General features: G+C 43.0%; 1 protein-coding gene across 1 annotated transcript; it reads left to right on the top strand.

Annotated features, from left to right (window-relative positions):
* The first annotated feature begins 17 nt into the window (after positions 1–17).
* LOC129137965 (zinc finger protein OZF-like) lies at positions 18–13,344 on the top strand. Its single transcript, XM_054672702.2, has 5 exons — positions 18–1,425; positions 8,904–8,961; positions 9,409–9,535; positions 10,150–10,242; positions 10,825–13,344. The coding sequence occupies exon 5, from the start codon at positions 10,890–10,892 to the stop codon at positions 12,450–12,452; it is 1,563 nt and encodes a 520-aa protein (XP_054528677.1). The 5' UTR covers positions 18–1,425; positions 8,904–8,961; positions 9,409–9,535; positions 10,150–10,242; positions 10,825–10,889; the 3' UTR covers positions 12,453–13,344.
* Positions 13,345–21,318: the final 7,974 nt, after the last annotated feature.

Raw genomic sequence — 21,318 nt, 5'->3', positions numbered from 1 at the left:
CGGCCATCTTAACACTTAGGTGTCCGTACAAGTGAAAACGCTTTCTCCACAGAGGAAAAAGAGCAATCGCACCCTGAGTCATATACCGCGAAAACGCATCTAGCTACATGTGGAGGGCAAGAGGAAGATTTTTGAGGACCAAAAGGGTGTGGAGAAGCAATCGAGGTACGAGGATATTGTTCACCCCGTCGACGGAAAGTGAAAAAACAGCGACCCCTGGAACCTCATTTACATTTGAGGGACACGGTCACCGCCCAGTGCAGGTAAAGAGAGCAGCCACCAGCCAACCGGAAAAGGAATCCAATGCGGGAGGCGGGAATTTTCCTTAAGAGAGAAGAAGGGCCTTCCCTCTGCTGTAGGTGGAGTCAATCTTAACGTCGGGGCTTTCGGAGAACCAAGTGCCTAAAATTCTGGAAGGAATAAATAAGACGACTCTGGGAGAATGAAAAGTTGTGCAAGCCCGGGCGCGATGGCGCACACGTGTAGTCCCAGCTACTGGGGAGACCAAGGCAGGAAGATCGCTTGAGCCCAGGAGTTCCAGGCTGCAGTGAGCTATGATCGCACCTATCAATAGCCACTGCACTACACAGCCTTGGCAACCCCTTCATGAGGAAAAAAAGAAAAAAGAAAAAAAAAAGTTGTGCAAGAAAAGTAATCATAGGATACTACCTGACTGACGTATAAATATTATTTACATAGTCATCATAATGTAAATTCTAATTCTGATCCAACCTAAATTAAGACAATTCCATTGGAAGAATGAGAAGGAAATTCCTGCATGCAGTGGAGTGTTTATATTTATAACAGAGTTTTCACGTGTCCTTCATGATACATCTATAGAAAATGCCCCAAAATGCAAACTCCATTTCAGAAACATACTGTGTTACTTAAAATATCAAATCTGTGAAGAGTGAAAAGCTTTACAGAACTATATGACTCCTTAGGAGAATTGCAAAATAAAAGCAAGAATCTTATGACTCAGGAATTCCACTCCTAGATACTTATACAACAGTAATGAAATTATATGTCCTCACAAAGACTCACAGGAATGTTCTTAGCACCTTTATGCATAATACCCTGAACAGGAAACAGTCCAAGTGTCCATCAGTAGATGAATGTATAAGCAAATTGCAGTGTAATCATACCCTGGAATACTACTGAACAATAATAAAAAAACAAATCATAGATGTATGCACCAACATAGATAAATCTCAACAACCTTATGAAGGGGGCCAGCCTCTCCACACCTGTGGGTATTTCTCATCCGGTGGGATGAGAGACTGAGAAAAGAAATAAGACACACGGACAAAGTATAGAGAAAGAACAGTGGGCCCAGGGGACCAGCACTCAGCATACGAAGGACTCCTGCCAGCACTGGTCTCTGAGTTTCCTCAGTATTCATTGATCACTATCTCTACCATCTCGGTGAGGGGGATGTGGCAGGACTATAGGGTAATGGTGGGGAGAGGGTCAGCAGGAAAATATGTGAACAAAGTTCTCTGTGTCATAAATAAGGAAAGGTGCTGTGCCTTGATGTGCACGTAGGCCAGATTTATGTTTGACTTTACACAAGCATCTCAGTGTAGTATAGAGCAGTATTGCTGCCAGCATGTCTCACCTCCAGCCATAAGGCAGTTTTCTCCTATCTCAGTAAATAGAATGTACAATTGGGTTTTAAACTGAGACATTCCATTCCCAGGGATGAGCAGGAGACAGATGCCCTCTTCTTATCTTAACGGCAAAGAGGCCTTCCTCTTTTACTAATCTTCCTCGGCACAGACTCTTTATGGGTGTTGTGTTGGGGGATAGTCAGGTCTTTCCCTTCCCATGAGGCCATATCTCAGGCTGTCTCAGCAGGGAGAAACTTTGGACAATACCCAGGCTTTCTTGGGCAGAGGTCCTTGTGGCCTTCTGCAATGCATTGTGTCCCTGGGTACTCGAGACTGGAGAATGGTGATGACTTTTACCAAGCATACTGCCTGCAAACACTTTTTAACAAAGCACAGCCTGCACAGCCCTAAATCCATTAGACCTTGAGTCAACACAGCACATGTTTCTGCGAGCACAGGGTTGGGGCTAGGGTTACAGATTAACAGCATCTCAAGGCAGAAGAATTTTTCTTAGTACAGAACAAAATGGAGTTTCTTATGTCTACTTCTTTCTACATAGACACAGTAGCAGTCTGATCTATCTTTCTTTCCCCCACACCGGTAACATAGTCATGTATATCATTAACAAGAATTACATACTATCCATATTGTATGTGTTGTATTTTATATGACTGGAAGAGCAGTAGGTTTGTCTACACCAGCATCATCACTGACAACTGAGTAACGCATGCTACTACCTTGAGATGGCTACCACGTCTCTAGATGGCAGGAATTTTTCAGCTCCATTATAATCTTTTTTTTAAATATATACTTTAAGTTCTGGGGTACATGTGCAGAACGTGCAGTTTTGTTACATAGGTATACATGTGCCATGGTGTTTTGCTGCACCCATCAACCCATCACCAACATTAGGTATTTCTCCTAATGCTATCCCTTCCCTAGCCCCACAACCCCCAACAGGCCCCAGTGTGTGATGTTCCCCTCCCTTTGTCCATATGTTCTCACTGTTCAACTGCCACTTATGAGTAAGAACATGTGCTGTTTGGTTTTCTGTTCCTGTGTTAGTTTGCTGAGAGTGATGGTTTCCAGCTTCATCCATGTCCCTGCAAAGGACATGAACTCATCCTTTTTTATGGCTGCATAGTATTCCATGGGGTATATGTGCCACATTTTCTTTATCCAGTCTATCATTGATGGGCATTTGGGTTGGTTCCAAGTCTTTGCTATTGTGAACAGTGCTGCAATAAACATATGTGTGCATGAGTCTTTATAGTAGAATGATTCATAATCCTTTGGGTATATACCCAGTAATGGGATTGCTGGGTCAAATGGTATTTCTAGTTCTAGATCCTTGAGGAATTGCTACACTGTCTTCCACATGGTTGAACTAATTTACACTCCCACCAACAGTGTTAAAGTGCTCCTATTTCTCCACATCCTCTCCAGCATCTGTTGTTTCCTGACTTTTTGATGATTGCCATTCTAACTGGCATGAGATGGTATCTCATTGTGGTTTTGATTTGCATTTCTCTAATGACCAGTGATGATAAGCTTTTTTTCATATGTTTGTTGGCAGCTCCATTATAATCTTAAGGGACCACCATTGTGTGTGCAACCCATCATGGACTAAAATGTTGTTATGACTGTTTCCCTATTCCAAGTAATCTGTTGCTATATAGCAAGCCAGCCCAAGACCTAGAGATGTGAATTTATTTTTATGATCTGCATGGATTCACTGAGTCAGGAAGTGAGACATGGTGATGGCTTGTGTGTTCTGGGGATCGCAAGATCTGGGGTTCCTCAGGTTCAATAATTTGCTAGAATAACACAGAGCTCAGCAAAACTGTCATATTCATGATTTTATTTTATTACATAGACTGGATACAGTTAAAATCAGAAACAGAGAAAGGTGTGTAGGGCAGGGTTTGGGAGATGCTGTGCAGAAGCTTTGAGTTTTCCTCTCTCTGTGGAGTCATATGGACAATGTTTGATTGTCCTAGCCATGATGTGTGACAACAGGCATGATGTATTGCCAGTCCAGGAAGCCCACTTGAGCCTGGGTGTCCAGGGTTTTTATTTGGCTTTAGTTATATGGGTGAGGCTGAGCACATGAGTGGCTGACCTTATTCTTCAGCCTTTTCAGAGGCCACCATAACTACAGTGTGGCCCAAGGTTTCCATCATACATTGTTAGCATAGACGATCTTGTGTGACCCAAGGCTCCCAGTAAACAAAGACCCTCATCAGACAATATATTCCAACGGCTTAGAGTAGGAGTGTCCAGTCTTTTGGCTTCCCTGGGCCACACTGGAAGAAGAATTGTCTTGGGCCACACATAAAATATACTAACACTAACAATAGCTAATGAGCTTAAAGAAAAAAGAAAAAAACTCAAAAAATCTCATAATGTTTTAAGAAAGTTTACAAATTTGTTTTGCATTCAAAGCCCTCCTGGAGGCCAGGCACAGTGGCTTATGCCTCTAATCCCAGCACTTTGGGAGGCTGAAGTGGGCAGATCACTTGAGGTCAGTAGTTCCAGACCAGGCTTGCCAATATGGTGAAACCCTGTCTCTACTAAAAATACAAAAAATTATCTGGGCATGGTGGCACATGCCTGTAATCTCAGCTACTTGGGAGGCTGAAGTAGGAGAATTGCTCGAATGTGGGAGAATCGCTTGAACTTGAGAGTTGGGGGTTGCAGTGAGCTGAGATTGTGCCCCTGCACTCCAGCCTGGGCAACAGAGTGAAACTCCATCTCAAACAACAAAAACAACAACAACAACAAAACAAAGCCCTCCTGGGCTGTGTGCACCACCACCACCAACAACAAAACAAGGCCCTCCTGGGCCATGTGCACCCCATGGTTCGCAGGTTGGACAAGCTTGGTTTAGAAGTTACCTCCCAGGTATAGGGAAGGGCTGAGCCTTTCTTTGGAATGTTCAGTTTCTGGGTAACCCAGACTTGCTCTGTTAATCCTTTACTGCACAGCTTGTCTTCACACCATGATGTCTTGAATCTCAACTGGAAGACTCAGAAGGTTGGGGACTGGAATCATCTGAAGGCTTCTTCCTCTCTGTATCTGTGTGCCAGGCTGGGATTACTTGAAAACTAGGCTCAAAGAGGCTGCCAGCCAGAGCACCTGTGTGTGACCTCCACGTGTGACATGGATGGGCTTCTCACAGCATGATGCTAGCTCTGAGACAGCCAAGATGCGGCCACAGGGCCTTTTCTGCCTTAGCCTCAGAAGTTATGTTGTGTCACCTCTGTTGCATTCTGCAGCTAGTTCAGTCGGTAGAGCATGAGACTCTTAATCTCAGGGTCATGGGTTCGTGCCCCATGTTGGGTGCCAGATGAAGGAGGCCTGCCCCTCCACACCTGTGGGTATTTCTCACAAGGTGGAGACGAGAGACTGAGAAAAGAAATAAGACACAGAGACAAACTATCGAGGAAGAAAAGTGGGCCCAGGGAACCGGCACTCAACATACGGAGGACCCGCACCAACACTGGTCTCTGAGTTCCCTCAGTATTTATTGATTACTATTTCTACTATCTCGGTGAGGGGGATGTGGGAGGACTATAGGGTAATGGTGGGAAGAGGGTCAGCAGGAAAACGTGAGCAAAGGACTCTGTGTTATAAATAAGTTTAAGGAAAGGTGCTGTGCCTTGATATGCACATAGGCCAGATTTATCTTTGACTTTACACAAACATCTCAGTGAAGTAAAGACAGTATTGCCCCCAGCATGTCTCACCTCCAGCCATAAGGCAGTTTTCTCCTATCTCAATAAATAGAATGTACAATCAGGTTTTACACTGAGACATTCCATTCCCAGGGATGAGCAGGAGAGAGATACCTTCCTCTTATCTCAACTGCAAAGAGGTCTTCCTCTTTCACTAATCCTCCTCAGCACAGACCCTTTATGGGTGTCAGGCTGGGGGACAGTCTGGTCTTTCTCTTTCCATGAGGCCATATCTCAGGCTGTCTCAGTGGAGAGAAACCTTGGACAATACACAGGCTTTCTTGGGCAGAGATCCCTGTGGCTTTCTGCAGTGCATTGTGTCCCTGGGTACTCGAGACTGGAGAATGGCCATGACTTTTACCAAGCATACTGCCTGCAAACACATTTTTACCAAGGCACATCCTGCACAGCCCTAAGTCCATTAAACCTTGAGTCAATACAGTACATGTTTCTGCAAGCATAGGGTTGGGGCTAGGGTTACAGATTAACAGCATCTGAAGGCAGAAGAATTTCTCTTAGTACAGATCAAAATGGAGTTTCTTTTGTCTTCCTTTTTCTACATAGACGCAGTAATAGTCTGATCTCTCATTCTTTCCCCCATGCTTTTCTGCCTTAGCCTCAGAAGTTATGTTGTGTCACCTCTGTTGCATTCTGCAGGTACAAGCAAATCACCAAGACTAGCTAGGTTCAAGGAGGAAGGGAATAGGCTCCATCTCTTCGTGTGGGAGTGGCAAGATTTAGCAGAAGGTTTTCTTTGGAATGTGAGATATTATTGTGGTCATCTTTGGGAAATGCAGTCTACCACATGGACACAATAAGAAATCGTTTCCTTTTCCCTGAGGAGAAAGCTCCTCTAGAAAAGTGAATATTTCATGTCACTTAAAGAAGAAGAAATTTCTTTGATGGGTCATGATATAGATCATATAGAAGTTAGTGCCCCCACAGATAAGCCAGTGGTGTAATACCAAAACCAAACTCAGTGATCAGAGTGCTTCAGGGACCCAGAACAGTGTAGCCAAAGTCCACAGCCTCCTGGGGGTCTGTTTTTATTCAGGGATAAAATGTAGAGATTTTTAAGATGGATGGATTCTATGACCATCATATGGTCTTCCACAAAGAGTCCTCAATATTCTGCTTTTTTTTTTTTTATCAGTGGTTTTCATTTTTTGACCCCAGGTGACATTTGGCAATGTCTGGAGAAATTTTTGATTGTCACACATGGGAAAGGAGGGTGTGCTAATTGGAGCTAGTGGATAGAGGCTAAGAATGCTGCTAAGCATCCTACAATGACACTGCAGGGCCCCAAAATAAAGAATTCTCCAAACCAAAATGTCAATGCCTGTTACAGTCTGTTCCTATGGGATTGAACGAAATGGGACAAATGCAGAAGTGAAGACAAAGACAAAAAGATACATTTTAAAAGAAGGGGTCAGGGGACTCCTTGTTTCTAGTGAGCAAAGACAGCCCCCAGCTTCTACAGCCCTTCATATTTATTAGGTAGAATCAATAGGGAGAGAGAGGTAATGGTTGGTCAGCTGCTTTGATTCATTAGAGGTACACATAATTACTTTCTTTATACAACAGGCTTCAGATGTTCCTATAGATAACCACTGTGGAGCACCCGATTCTGTCACTGTTTGGGGGGGCCACTATGTAACCTGCCACGATTCCTGGTGGGCTGAACAAAGGGGGGCAAATGCGGGAATAAAAGACGAGACAAAAGAGTATATTTGGAAGAAGGGGTCAGGGAGCACCTTGCCTCTAGTGGACAAGGGCTCTGAGCTTTACACATCCCTGTGTATTTATTAGGCAAAAGGGATAGTGAGAAGGGGTGTGGAAGAACGGGTCAGTTGGTTGGTCCAGAGTAGGCTTGCAAGACTGCATTCCTCAAACAACAGGATCTAGATGTCCCAGTAGATAACCTCAGCGCCAGGGAATGATAGCCTCCAGCAAACTTTCTGTCAGCAGGCACAGTCGTGAGTTTGCCCATATCCTGCATTTGTGATAAACAGTTTGCTGTTTGATCATGTAGCTTCCAGTGGAATGCTCAGTTGATCATGTCCCATGGGCCTTTGGCTCCCTACAAACCACAAGGAACACTCTGCCTCGGGTGGGACTGCCCTTGGCCCTCCTTCTGGTGGCAGATGCAATTTTTCAGTTTTCCAACATCCTGCTTTCATGAGAACAGTTTTCTGTTTGCTCATATAGCCTCCAGTGGTATACTGGGTTGGTCACAACCCCCATTTTCTTGGCCTCCAACAAATGCAGATTGAGCATCCCCTATCAGAAATGCTTGGGACTGGAAGTGTTTCAGATTTAGGATTTTTTTTTTTTTTTCAGAATGCTTGCTTGCTTACTTACTTACTTATACTTACTAGTTGAGCATCCCTAATGTGAAAATCCAACATTTGAAATGTCCTGGTAAGCATTTCCTTTGAGCATGACCTTTGTGCATCACCTCAGCCCTAAAAAGAATTTCAGATTTTGGAGCATTATAGGTTTCAGAATTTTGAAGCAGGGATGCTCAACCTGTAGTGCTGAGGTAGAGAAACTCCTATTTACATTGATTAGTAAACAGTTCCAAGTTATGTTGACAGAGTCTTAGAGTTTCCCTTCATAATCTCTTCACACCCAAGAATGCAGTGTTAGCTCTCTGTTCAAAGCCAATACTTATCTACTTATTTTTTTTTAAATTCCAATTATATAAATGAAGCTTAAAATATTCACAGTGTGAGCTGGGCGATGGTGGCTCACACTTGTAATCCCAGCACTTTAGGAGGCTGAGGTGGGAAGATCACTTGAGCCCAGGAGTTTGAGACCAGCCTGGGCAACATAGTAAGACCCTGTCTCTACAAAAAAATACAAAAGTTAGCTGAGCATGGTGGCACACACCTGTAGTTCCAGCTACTCAGGATGCTGAGGTGGGAGGATTGCTTGAGCCTAGGAAGTCAAGGCTGCAGTGAGCTGTGATCATGCCACTGGCTTCCAGCCTGGGTAACAGAGCAATACCCTGTCTCTAAACAAAATCATCATCATTATAATACTTCTCCAACTTGAATGAATTAAAAAAAAAACTTGCAGTGTCAAACTTTCAAACAATATAGAATTTTATAGTGCAAAACCTGAAAGTTCCCTCTTAATCCTTTTTCACCATCTTTAAAATAATCAATCTTGAAACGTTTTTGTGTATTCTTATGGTTTCCTGTATCAGCATTGACATATCTAAATGTGAATTTGAGTGAATTTTAGTTGAGTGTCCCTTGCCCACCCTCAGGCTCAATGATTCTCTAGAACAGGGCTTCCCAACCCCTGCCACTGGTCCGTGGCCTGTTAGGAAGTGGACCAGGTCAGTAAGCAAGCTTTATCTGTATTTACAGCCACTCCCTATCATACACATAACTGCCTGAGCTCCCCTTCCTGTCAGATCAGAGGCAGCATTAGATTCTTCTAGGTGTGCAAACCCTGTTATGAACTGCACATGCGAGGGATCTAGGTTGCATGCTCCTTATGAGACTCTAATGTCTGATGATCTGTCACTGTCTCCCATCACCCCCAGCTGGAACCATCTAGTTGCAGGAAAACAAGCTCAGGACTACCACTGATTCTACATTATGGTGAGTTGTATAATTATTTCATTATATATTACAATGTAATAATAATAGAAATAAAGTACACAATTAATGTAATGCACTTGAATCATTCCAAAACCATCCCCTTGCCCCAGTATGTGGAAAAATTGTCTTCCACAAAACGAGTCCCTGGTGCCAAAAAAGTTGGGGACTGCTGTTGCAGATTAAATATTTTATTAAAGGATGTAAGGAGGTTCTGTTTCTCTTTCGTGAATGAATGATTAAATATGTGAATCAGTGAATGAATGCAAGTACCAAAATAGGATATTTTAACTAAAACATTTTTCCTATATATTATAAGGCAAAACTAGTTACATGGAAGGCAGCCAAATAACTTACTCTGGGAAAATGTATTATAAGAAATTATCATTTATGTTCATAGCATTGCACAATGGTAATCCTTTAGAATTGAGTAGGAATGTTCTATTACAGGGCTCACTGTCATTCAAGGATGTAGCTGTGGGTTTCACCTGGGAAGAATGGCAGCTACTGGACCCTGTTCAGAAGAATCTGTACCAAGATGTGATGTTGGAAAATTATAGCAACCTGGTATCACTGGGTAAGCACAGTTTTCCTGGGTAGTGTAGGCAATCAATTGCCCTTCCTTTCTGAGTAATTAAAAAGGGTGGGGCCTCACAAATACTTTACTTTTTTTAGACTTCAGTTTAATACATCATAGATTTTTAGTACTTTTCTGGCCTCTAACAGAGTGTTTTTCTCTCATTTCCAATGGACGTTAAGGCCTTTACTTGGCCCAGATGCGAATTATTTAACCCCTTAAATGTAATCTTCGGCCAGGCATGGTGACTCATGCCTATAATCCCAGCACTTTGGGAGGCCAAGGGGGGTGGATCATGAGGTTAAGAGATCGAGACCATCCTGGCCAACATAGTGAAACCCTGTCTGTACTAAAAATACAAATATTAGCTGGGTGTGGTGGCGCACACCTGTAGTCCCAGCTATTTGGGAGGCTGAGGCAGGAGAATCACTTGAACCCGGGAGGCAGAGGTTGCAGTGAGTTAAGATCACACCACTTCACTCCAGCCTGGTGACAGAGTGAGACTCCATCTCAAAAAAAAAAAAAAAAAGTAATCTTCATCATTCTTCAGAAGTCTTGTAGCTCTAGTATTTGCATTCATGTGTCCTTTATAATTTTCCTTGATACTTTTCTAGGCTATCAAGTTACCAAAGCAGATGCATTATTCTGGTTGGAGCAAGGAAAACCATGGATACTAGAGGAAGAAATCCACAGTCAGGTTTGTCCAGGTAAGTGAAAAACCAGTCCTATAGGAGAACTTAAAGTAATATCCCAGTTGAACAGAAATAGGGGGGCATCTCTGAAATGCTGTTCGGAGAAATGTTTTTGAAGTTCTTAAAGTTGTGAATGTGACTAAGAACAGCTGACATAAGCTCCTCACATACCTTAATACTGCCTCCACTTTTTAGTCGCTCCATATTAGAACTCTTTTGCTTGGCTTTTAAAAGAATCCATGTTCTTCTTTTAGGTACTCTGATCAAATCCCTCTCTGGCTCATCTCAGAACTTGCTTTCCTGGTTAATCTTTCTCCCTGGCATCTTTAGTTTACTTGCTTTTCCCTGTCTTCATCCCCCTAATTCATAGTCATAGCCCTATTTTCAAGTATTCCTAAATTTTCCTCCCTTATCTTCATTTTGTATGTGTTTCATACCTCTCATAGTTTCTTCTGTTTTTTCTTCTTCCATTTATAAATATCTCAGACTTTCATTCTCTACCCACAGTTTCACTTCCTCTTCTCTCCTTGGCTCTTGCTGTGAGCTTCTACTCCTTTTATTACATGATCACAGTGGATTAATTGGTCTCCTTTCTAGAAGATGCCTGGCAAGTCAATGATCACACAGAATGGCACTGAGAAAACCAAAGCAGCCTGGAAACTATGGACAGACACCACAAATATCATACATTTGGCAACATAACATCTCATCTGAGCTCAAACCTTCATACCCCTTTTGTACTTGGGAAACACCTGAATCCTAATCTAGAGTACTTTATTCAAAACAGAAGCTATGCAAGAAATGAAGGTGAATGTAATGGATATGACAAAGTTTTTCTTTATCCTAAGCATGAGAAAATTCATGCTGAAGAGAAATACAATGAATATAATGAATGTGTAAAGGCTTTCAGTCATAAGTCACAGCTCATAAAACACTGGAAAACTCAAAAACGAGAGAAACAGTATGACTGCAGTGACTGTGGGAAAGCCTTTTCCCAGAAGTTGGACCTCTTTAAGCATCAAAGCACACAAAGAGGAGAGAAGCCCTATGGATGCAGTAGATGTCAGACAGCCTTCAGCTGGAAGTCCTGTCTCATTTTACACGAGAGAACCCATACAGAAGAGAAACCTTATGAGTGCAATAAATGTGGGAAAGCTTTTACTGATAAGTCGTGCCTTAATAAACATCAACGAACTCACACAGGAGAGAAATGCTTTGAGTGTCATACATGTCAAAAAGGTTTTAGTGATAAGTCAAAACTCACTTTCCATCAAAGAACTCATACTGGAGAGAAACCCTATGGATGCAGCAAATGTCAGAAAAGCTTCAGCAATAAGTCACAGCTCATGATCCATCAGAGAGCTCACACAGAAGAGAAACCCTATGGTTGTGATGAGTGCGGGAAAACATTCCCCCTTAAGTTTAACCTCATTTTACATCAAAAAATCCATACTGGGGAAAAATCGTATGGGTGTAATGAATGTGGGAAAGCCTTCATCCAGAGATCTGAGCTCAGTAGACATCAGAGAACTCACACAGGAGAGAAACCGTATCACTGCAGTGAATGTGGAAAAGGCTTTAGTGTAAAGTCATTCCTCAATACTCACTGGAGAACTCATATGGGAGAGAAACCCTATGGATGCAACGAATGTGGGAAAATGTTCTCCATCAAGTTTAGTCTCATCCTACACCAAAGAACTCATACAGGGGAAAAACCCTATGAATGCAGTCAGTGTCAGAAGACTTTCAGCCAAAAGTCACACCTGAATATTCATCGGCGGTCTCACACTGGAGAGAAACCTTATGAATGTGGAGAATGTCACAAAGCCTTCAGCCGGAAGTCCTATCTCCTGATCCATCAGAGAATTCACTCAGGAGAGAAGCCTTACGAATGCCTTGAGTGCGGGAAGACTTTCTCTCGTAAGTTTAGTCTCACTACTCATCAGAGAATCCATACAGAAGAGAAATCCTATGGATGCAGTGAATGTGGGAAAACTTACCCCGTCAAGTTTAGCCTGGTTTTACATCAGAAAACACATACAGGAGAGAAACCCCACGAATGCAGCAAATGTCAGAAATCTTTTGCCCAGAAGTCACATCTTATTATACATCAAAGAACGCATATAGGTGAGAAATCTTACGAATGCACTGAGTGTTGGAAAACCTTCTTCCGCAAATTCAACCTCATTCTACATCAGAAAACACGCAAAGGAGAGAAATCATAAATGAAGTGAATATCTGAAAGTTGGCAGTGAGAAGGACTAGCTCATTATACCACAAGGTTAATGTAAGAGTGAAACCTCAAGGCTGCAGCAAATGTGACCAAACTTTAATTTCAAGCTTACACATCATTTCTTATCAGAGAATAGTGCTGGGCATGATGCCAGTCAGGAGGTAATACCTGTTTCAATAAATGTCAATTGAATATAAGCCAGAGGGAACAAACAGGAAGGAACATCTGTGTATTACTGATTATGGGGATGTTGTTGGCATAATATGCAGTTACATCAGTTTCAGATAATTGACACTAAAGAAGAAATTCTGTACTTTAGGTGAGGTGCAGTGGCTCACACCTGTAATCTCAGCACTTTGGGAGGCCAAATCGGAAGGATCGTTTGAGCTTAGGAGTTCGAGACCAGTGTTTTCAACATAGGGTTCCATCTCTACAAAAAAATACAAAAATTAGCTGGAGACAGTGCTACTCAGGAGGCTGAGGCAGAGAATTACTTGAGCCAAGAGGTGGAGGTTTCAGTGAGCAAGATTTTGCCAGCCTGGGTGACAGCCTATCTAAAAAAAATAAATAAATAAATAAGGAAAAGAAAAAAGAAATTTGTAATTTTGTATGTTAATGAATCTGGGAAATCATGCTTTCATCTGTATTTTTTTTCTGCTCTTGTTATATAGTCAGCATTATAGAAAGTATTGTATTAAATATGTAAATAAATATGCTTGTCAGAAAACAAAGCAAAAAATATCAGAACAATACCAAATATTTAAGTGTTTTGTGCCTATTTTTATTGTAAAAATGATTGCTCATATTTGGGAACTGCATGTGTTAACATCACAATTGTGAATTTGTAGTATGTATGATTAAATGTGCATAAAGCCTTCCCATAGAATATCTGCATCGAATCTTTGTATAATGCTACGTAACTTATAATTGAACTGTGCCACAGACCCTACTGGACTGAACAAAGGAGGATGAATGTGGGAATAAAGACAAACACAAAAGAATATGTTTGGAAGAAGGGGTCGGGGGCTCCTTGCTTCTAGTGAACAAGGCCCCTGAGCTTCTATAGCACTTCATATTTATTGAGTAAAGAAAACAAGGAGGGGGGGCGGTTGTCGGTCAGCTGCTTGATTTAGTGCAGGCCTGCATGACTGCATTCTTTGAACAGTAGGCTACAGATGTCCCAGTAGATAACCTCAAGGAGCACGATGCCAGGCAGTGATTGCCCTCAGCATACTTTCTGGTGGCAGGTGCAGATACGAGTTTGCCCACATTCTGCATTCATGATAAACAGTTTGCTGTTTGATCATATAGCCTGCAGTGGAATGCTGAATTGGTCACGACCCTCAGGCTTTCGACTCCCCACAGAACCGCAGTGGTTCATTGTTTCAGTAAAAAACTCAATACAATACTGTTTATCTTTATCTCCGTAGTGTTTGCTAGTATTTGTAAATGGGTCTGGAAGATGTTGTGCCACTCTTGGGTAAAACTTTATCTCATCAATTCTAAGATAGACATTTTTCCAACATATTACCACTGCTAAAATTTAAGTGTGGCATACTTATTTATATATGTGGCTTAACATATTTAAATGGAGAACTTGGTGTGTAAAAGTGTGGTGTGCCATACAACCAAAGGTATCTCAGATTGGATGAAATATAGTAGAAGCCGTCATCTTTATACAGGGTTTTGTTTCTTGTAAACCAATGAAATACTTGGGGATTGAGGAAGATGAGTCTTCACGGGTTTTATGCCACTTCTGAATTCTAAATAGTTTGAGAGATAGTCCCTGATATCAGAGAGATGGAAATTAAATAATTTTTGCAGTCCTGGTTTTATTGCATGAATAGATAATGTGGATTGATCCTATAGTCAAATAAAATAAGCCTCTCTTTCCTTCATAGCCACAAGGTGTGCAAGATGTGTTTCCCTTTGAAACAACATAAGCCAAATGTGAGACATGTTTTTATTAATCCCTCTCTAGAATGTAGCAGCAAAGTCTCCTAAATGGTTTTCTTAAATTGAGAATAAATTATAAAATACACTGAACTTGATATTAATTTTACAAAAATATGTTTCCTTTTCAAGTACAATGTTTTTCCCTAAAATAGGTGACTGCAATTATAGCAGTTACTCAGGGTAAGATGTTGAACAGTCTCACGTGACTCCACAAGTTATACTTACCTAAGACTCCAAGAAAGACAAAGGCTACAGTACAGCATGGAAAATAAAATCCAATGAAATAAAATACATGTAAATATGATGGTGTTCTGAGACACACAGGCACAGATTCCAGGGATCTTTTTCAGTCACACAGGATACTATTTGTCTCCAGATCACCAACCACCAAATATAGGTGAGGTACCTGTTTCAGGGGAACCAAGGCACAAGATTGCTGAGAAGTCTTTTATATACACAAGTTGCAGCCAAAATCAGGCTTTTAAAACAGAGTTAGATCATCCACCTATTTTCAAAAGACAGGCCAGGTGCAGTGGCTCACACCTGTAATCCCAGCACTCTTGGAGGCCGAGGCAAGTGGATCACTTGTGGTCAGGAGTTCGAGACCAGCCTGGCCAACATGGTGAAACCCTGTCTTTAATAAAAATACAAAAATTAGCAGGATGTGGTGATGCACACCTGTAATCCCAGCTACTTGGGAGGCTGAGGCAGGAAAATCACTTGAACCCAGGAGGCAGAGGTTGCAGTGAGCTGACATTGCACCACTACACTCCAGCCTAGGTGACAGCAAGACTGTCTCAAAAAAAAAAAAAAAAAAAGATATTGTAGGCAAGCTGGTATATGCATCTTAAGGGGAGTTTTGGGATTTTTTTTTCTTTTCTTTGAGTTGGAGTCTCACTTTGTTGCCCACGCTGGAGTGCATTGGTGCAGTCTCCACTCACTGCAACCTCTGTCTCCCAGGTTCAAGCAATTCTCCTGCCTCAGCCTCCCAAGTAGCTGGGATTACAGGTGCCACTTCATATCCTACACAAATCAATGTTTCGTGTATTAGACTATAAAAGTCAGCAGACTATTTTGGTGCAAGACCAGATAGTAAGTATTCAGGCTTTGCAGGCTACATATGATCTCTGTTGTATATTCTATTTATTTTACTCTTTAAAAGTATTAAAAGCCAATCTTAGCTCAAGGGCAAAGCAGGCTGTGGACTGGATATGGCTCATGAGCAGCAGTTTGCTAACCCCTGGAACCCTGAATTGAACAGCAAAACTTTAAAGTGTTAGAAGGAAATATAAGATAATGTTTTTATGATCTTGATGTGGGGAAGGATTTCTCTAAAAAGATTTAGCATAAACTATAGTAGAAAATATTAAGGCCAAGCATAGTGGGTCACGAGATTGCAGTGAGCCAAGATCGTCCCATTGCACTCCAGGCAACAAGGTGAGACTCCCCATCTCAGGGGGGGAAAAAAAAGAGAGAAAATGGGGAGTTGTCTGTTTTGAGTTCGCAACATGTACAGAGCACTCTTGACATAACTAACTCCATTTTGCAAAAAGACTTCATCTTACATTTCAAAAGAATTCAGGGGTCCCACAGTGATGTTAGATAGCAACTTTTTTTTTTTTTTGAGATGGAGTCTTACTCTGTCTTCCAGGCTAGAGTGCAGTGGCGCGATCTCAGCTCACTGCAACCTCCGCCTCCCAGGTTCAAGTGATTCTCCTGCCTCAGCCTCCTGCATAGCTGGGACTACAGGCACGCGCCACCATGCCCAGCTAATTTTTGTATTTTTTAAAAATATACTTTAAGTTCTAGGGCACATGTTCATAACGTGCAGGTTCGTTACATAGGTATACATGTGCCATGTTGGTTTGCTGCACCCATGAGCTCGTCATTTACATTAGGTATTTCTCCCAATGCTATCCTTCCCCTAGTCCCCCACCCCCGACAGGCCCCAACGTGTGATGTTCCCCTCCCTGTGTCCGTGTGTTCTCATTGTTCAACTCCCACTTATGAGTGAGAACATGCGGTGTTTGGTTTTCTATCCTTGTGATACTTTGCTGAGAATGATGGTCTCCAGTCTAATTTTTGTATTTTTAGTAGAGACGGTGATTCACCATATTGGCCAGGCTGGTCTCAAACTCCTGACCTCGTGATCCGCCTGCCTCAGCCTCCCAAATTGTTGGGATTACAGGCATGAACCACTGCACCCAGCCTTGGATAGCAACTTTTATTGAAGTGGCAGTGCACAGCAGCAGCAGAGGTACTACTCCTTGTGGAGCAGTATGCCCAGAGTAGCAGCTCAGAGGCAGCCCTTCAGTCATATTTCTACCCACTTTTAATTAAATGCAAAGTAAGGGGTGGATTATGCATAAATTTCTAGAAAAAGGTGGTAACTTTCAGGTCATCAGCTTGTTGTCATGGAAAGCAGCAATAACTCCCAGGTGTTACCATGGAAATGGTAAACGTGACATGGCATACTGGTGGGTAAGTCTTATGAAAAGCTGCTTCTGCCCTGTTGCTGTTTTAGCTAGTCCTTAATTTTGTCTGGTGTTGGAGCCTGGTCTCTTGAGTCAAGTCCCACCTCCTACCTTGATAGTGGCTTTTGTATCCAGTTTTTTCATAGAACACAATTTCAAGTTTCTACGCTTGGTGTTTTCCAAACAGCCTGAAGCAAAAAACAATCTTTAATATGAGTATACATATTGATCCTCACAACTGAAGGGGGCCAGCCCCTCCACACCTGTGGGTGTTTCTCGTCAGGTGGGATGAGAGACTGAGAAAAGAAATAAGACACAGAGACAAAGTATAGAGAAAGAATAGTGGGCCCAGGGGACTGGCGCTCAGCATACGGAGGACCCACGCCGGCACTGGTCTCTGAGTTCCCTCAGTATTTATTGATCACTATCTCTACCATCTCGATGAGGGGGATGTGGCAGGACAATAGGGTAATGGTGGGGAGAGGGTCAGCAGGAAAACAAGTGAGCAAAGATCTCTGTGATAAATAAGTTTAAGGAAAGGTGCTGTGCCTCGATGTGCACATAGGCCAGATTTACGTCTGACTTTTCACAAAAATTTTAGTGCAGTAAAGAGCAGTATTGCCGCCAGTATGTCTCACCTCCAGCCATAAGGCAGTTTTCTCGTATCTCAGTAAATAGAACGTATGTTCGAGTTTTACACCGAGACATTCCATTCCCAGGGACAAACAGGAGACAGATGCCTTCCTCTTATCTCAACTGCAAAGAGGCCTCCCTCTTTCACTAATCCTCCTCAGCACAGACCCTTTACGGGTGTTGGGCTGGGGGACAGTCAGGTCTTTCCCTTCCCATGAGGCCATATCTCAGGCTATCACATGGGGAGAAACCTTGGACAATACCTGGCTTTCCTGGGCAGAGGTCCCTGCAGCCTTCTGCAGTGCATTGAGTCCCTGGGTACTAGAGATTAGAGAATGGTGATGACTTTTACCAAACATACTGCCTTCAAGCACTTTTTTAACAAAGCACATCCTGCACAGCCCTAAATCCATTAAACCTTAAGTCAACTGTGGGGAAAAGCAAGAGAGATCAGATTGTTACTGTGTCTGTGTAGAAAGAAGTAGACATAGGAGACTCCATTTTGTTCTGTACTAAGAAAAATTCTTCTGCCATGAGATTCTGTTAATCTATGACCTTACCCCCAACCCCGTGCTCTCGGAAACATGTGCTGTGTCAACTCAGGGTTAAATGGATTACAGGCGGTGCAAGATGTGCTTTGTTAAACAGATGCTTGAAGGCAGCATGCTCCTTAAGAGTCATCACCACTCCCTAATCTCAAGTACCCAGGGACACAAACACTGCGGAAGGCCGCAGGGACCTCTGCCTAGGAAAGCCAGGTATTGTCCAAGGTTTCTCCCCATGTGATAGTCTGAAATATGGCCTCGTGGGAAGGGAAAGACCTGATCGTCCCCCAGCCTGACACCCGTAAAGGGTCTGTGCTGAGGAGGATTAGTATAAGAGGAAGGCATGCCTCTTGCAGTTGAGACAAGAGGAAGGCGTCTGTCTCCTGCCCGTCCCTGGGCAATGGAATGTCCTGGTATAAAACCCGATTGTACGTTCCATCTACTGAGATAGGGAAAAACCGCCTTAGGGCTGGAGGTGGGACATGCAGGCAGCAATACTGCTCTGTAAGGCATTGGGATGTTTATGTGTATGCATATCTAAAGCACAGCACTTGATTCTTTACCTTGTCTATGATGCAAAGACCTTTGTTCACGTGTTTGTCTGCTGACCTTCTCTCCACTATTATCCTATGACCCTGCCACATCCCCCTCTCAGAGAAACACCCACGAATGATCAATAAATACTAAGGGAACTCAGAGGCTGGTGGGATCCTCCATATGCTGAACGCTGGTTCCCTGGGTCCCCTTATTTCTTTCTCTATACTTTGTCTCTGTGTCTTTTCTTTTCCAAGACTCTCGTTCCATCTTACAAGAAACACCCACAGGTGTGGAGGGGCAACCCACCCCTTCATCTACACAGCACATGTCTCTGTGGGCACAGGGTTGGGGCTCAGGTTACAGATTAACAGCATCTCAAGGCAGAATTTCTCTTAGTACAGAACAAAATGGAGTTTCTTATGTCTACTTCTTTCTACATAGACACAGTAACAGTCTGATCTCTCTTTCTTTTCCCCAAACAACTTTTAAAGTCAGTAGCTGAGATGCAGGGACTTGTCATGAGCCTTGTCTACCCAAGCTAAGTGGCCTATTTTTTCCCCCTTTCTCAAGGCATATTCTCTGTTGTAGGGACACCTGAAATTCCTTTAAGATGGCCATGCTCAGTGGGCTGCCTCTTGACAGTTTCCTAGTAGTCAGTCAATAAAGGGTGCAGTCACCTCTCCGCAGCTCACTGAGGTGGACATACTTGGCACTGTGCTGGCCTTGTATCGGGGGACCTGCCCCAATAATCACATAGGTTCTTTTCTATTTTCCTAAGTGTTGACTGGCTTGAGAAATAAAAGGACAGAGTACAAAAGAGAGAAATTTTAAAGCTGGGCATCTGGGGGAGACACCACACATTGGTAGGATCCGTGATGCCCCACAAGCCACAAAACCCAGCAAGTTTTTATTAGGGAGTTTCAAAAGGGGAGGGAGGATACGAATAGGTGTGGGTGTCAGACATCAAGTACTTAACAGGGTAATAGAATATCACAAGGCAAGTGGAGACAGGGCGAGATCACAGGACCACAGGACCGAAGTGAAATTAAAATTGCTAATTAAGTTTTGGGCACCATTGTCATTGATAACATCTTATCAGGAGACAGGGTTTTGAGATCAACCGGTCTGACCAAAGTTTATTAGGCGGGAATTTCCTCTTCCTAATAAGCCTGGGAGCGCTATGGGAGACTGGAGTTTATTTCATCTCTGCAGTCTCGACCATAAGAGACAGGTATGCCCCGGGGGGGCCCGTTCAGTGACCTACCCCTAGGTGCGCATTCTGTTTCTCAGGGACGTTCCATGCTGAGAAAAGGAATTCAGTGATATTTCTCCCATTTGCTTTTGAAAGAAGACAAACATGGCTCTGTTCCGCCTGGCTCACCGGCGGTCGGAGTTTAAGGTTCTCTCTCTTATTCCCTGAACAATTGCTGTTATCCTGTTCTTTTTTCAGGGTGCCCACATTTCATATTGCTCAAACACACATGCTGTACAATTTGTGTAGTTAACGCAATTATTACAGGGTCCTGAGACGATATACATCCTTCTCGGCTGACAGGATTAAGAGATTAAAGCAAAGACAGGCATAGGAAATCACAAGGATATTGATTGGGGAAGTGATAAGTGTCCATGAAATCTTTACGATTTATGTTTACAGATTGCAGTAAAGACAGGCATAAGAAATTACAAAAGTATTAATTTGGGGAACTAATAAATGTCCATAAAATCTTCACAATCCATGTTCTTCTGCCATGGCTTCAGCCGGTCCCTCCGTTTGGGGTCCCTGACTTCCCGCAACAGCCTTGGTTGCATTTGAGCCTCTGAATATCTGTGTGGTTTGTGCAGTGAAGGGGTGGCCTGCCCCTCCACATCTGTGGGTGTTTCTCGTCAGGTGGGACGAGAGACTGAGAAAAGAAAGAGATACAGAGACAAAGTATAGAGAAAGAAAAGTGGGCCCAGGGGACTGGCGCTCAGCATACAGAGGACCCGCGCCGGCACCGGTCTCTGAGTTCCCTCAGTATTTATTGATCATTATCTCTACCATCTTGGAGAGGGGGATGTGGCAGGACAATAGGATAATAGTGGGGAGAGTGTCAGCAGGAAAACATGTGAACAAATGTCTCTGTGTCATAAACAAGCTTAAGAAGAAGGTGCTGTGCTTTGATATGCACATACATAAACGTCTCGGTGCATTAAAGAGCAGTATTGCCGCCAGCTTGTCTCACCTCCAGCCCTAAGGCAATTTTCTCCTATCTCAGTAGATGGAACATACAATCGGGTTTTATACCGAGACATTCCATTGCCCAGGGACGAGCAGGAGACAGATGCCTTCCTCTTTTACTAATCCTCCTCAGCACAGACCCTTTACGGGTGTCGGGCTGAGGGATGGTCAGGTCTTTCCCTTCCCACGAGGCCATATTTCAGACTATCACATGGGGAGAAACCTTGGACAATACCTGGCTTTCCGAGGCAGAGGTCCCTGTGGCCTTCCACAGTGTATTGTGTCCCTGGGTACTTGAGATTAGAGAGTGGTGATGACTTTTAACAAGCATACTGCCTTTAAGCATTTGTTTAACAAAGCACATCCTGCATAGCCCTAAATCCATTAAACCTTGAGTCAACACAGCACAAGTCTCTGTGAGAACAGGGTTGGGGGTAGGGTTACAGATTAACAGCATCTCAAGGCAGAAGAATTTTTCTTAGTACGGAACAAAGT

The sequence above is a fragment of the Pan troglodytes genome, chromosome 20, assembly GCF_028858775.2.
Source record: "Pan troglodytes isolate AG18354 chromosome 20, NHGRI_mPanTro3-v2.0_pri, whole genome shotgun sequence".
Lineage (NCBI taxonomy): Eukaryota > Metazoa > Chordata > Mammalia > Primates > Hominidae > Pan > Pan troglodytes.
This window is presented reverse-complemented; position numbering and strand designations above follow the sequence as displayed.

What these genes read in the sequence shown, in the direction of transcription:
- LOC129137965 (XM_054672702.2), top strand. Translation starts at nt 10,890, where the DNA reads ATGGACAGACACCACAAATATCATACATTTGGCAACATAACATCTCAT.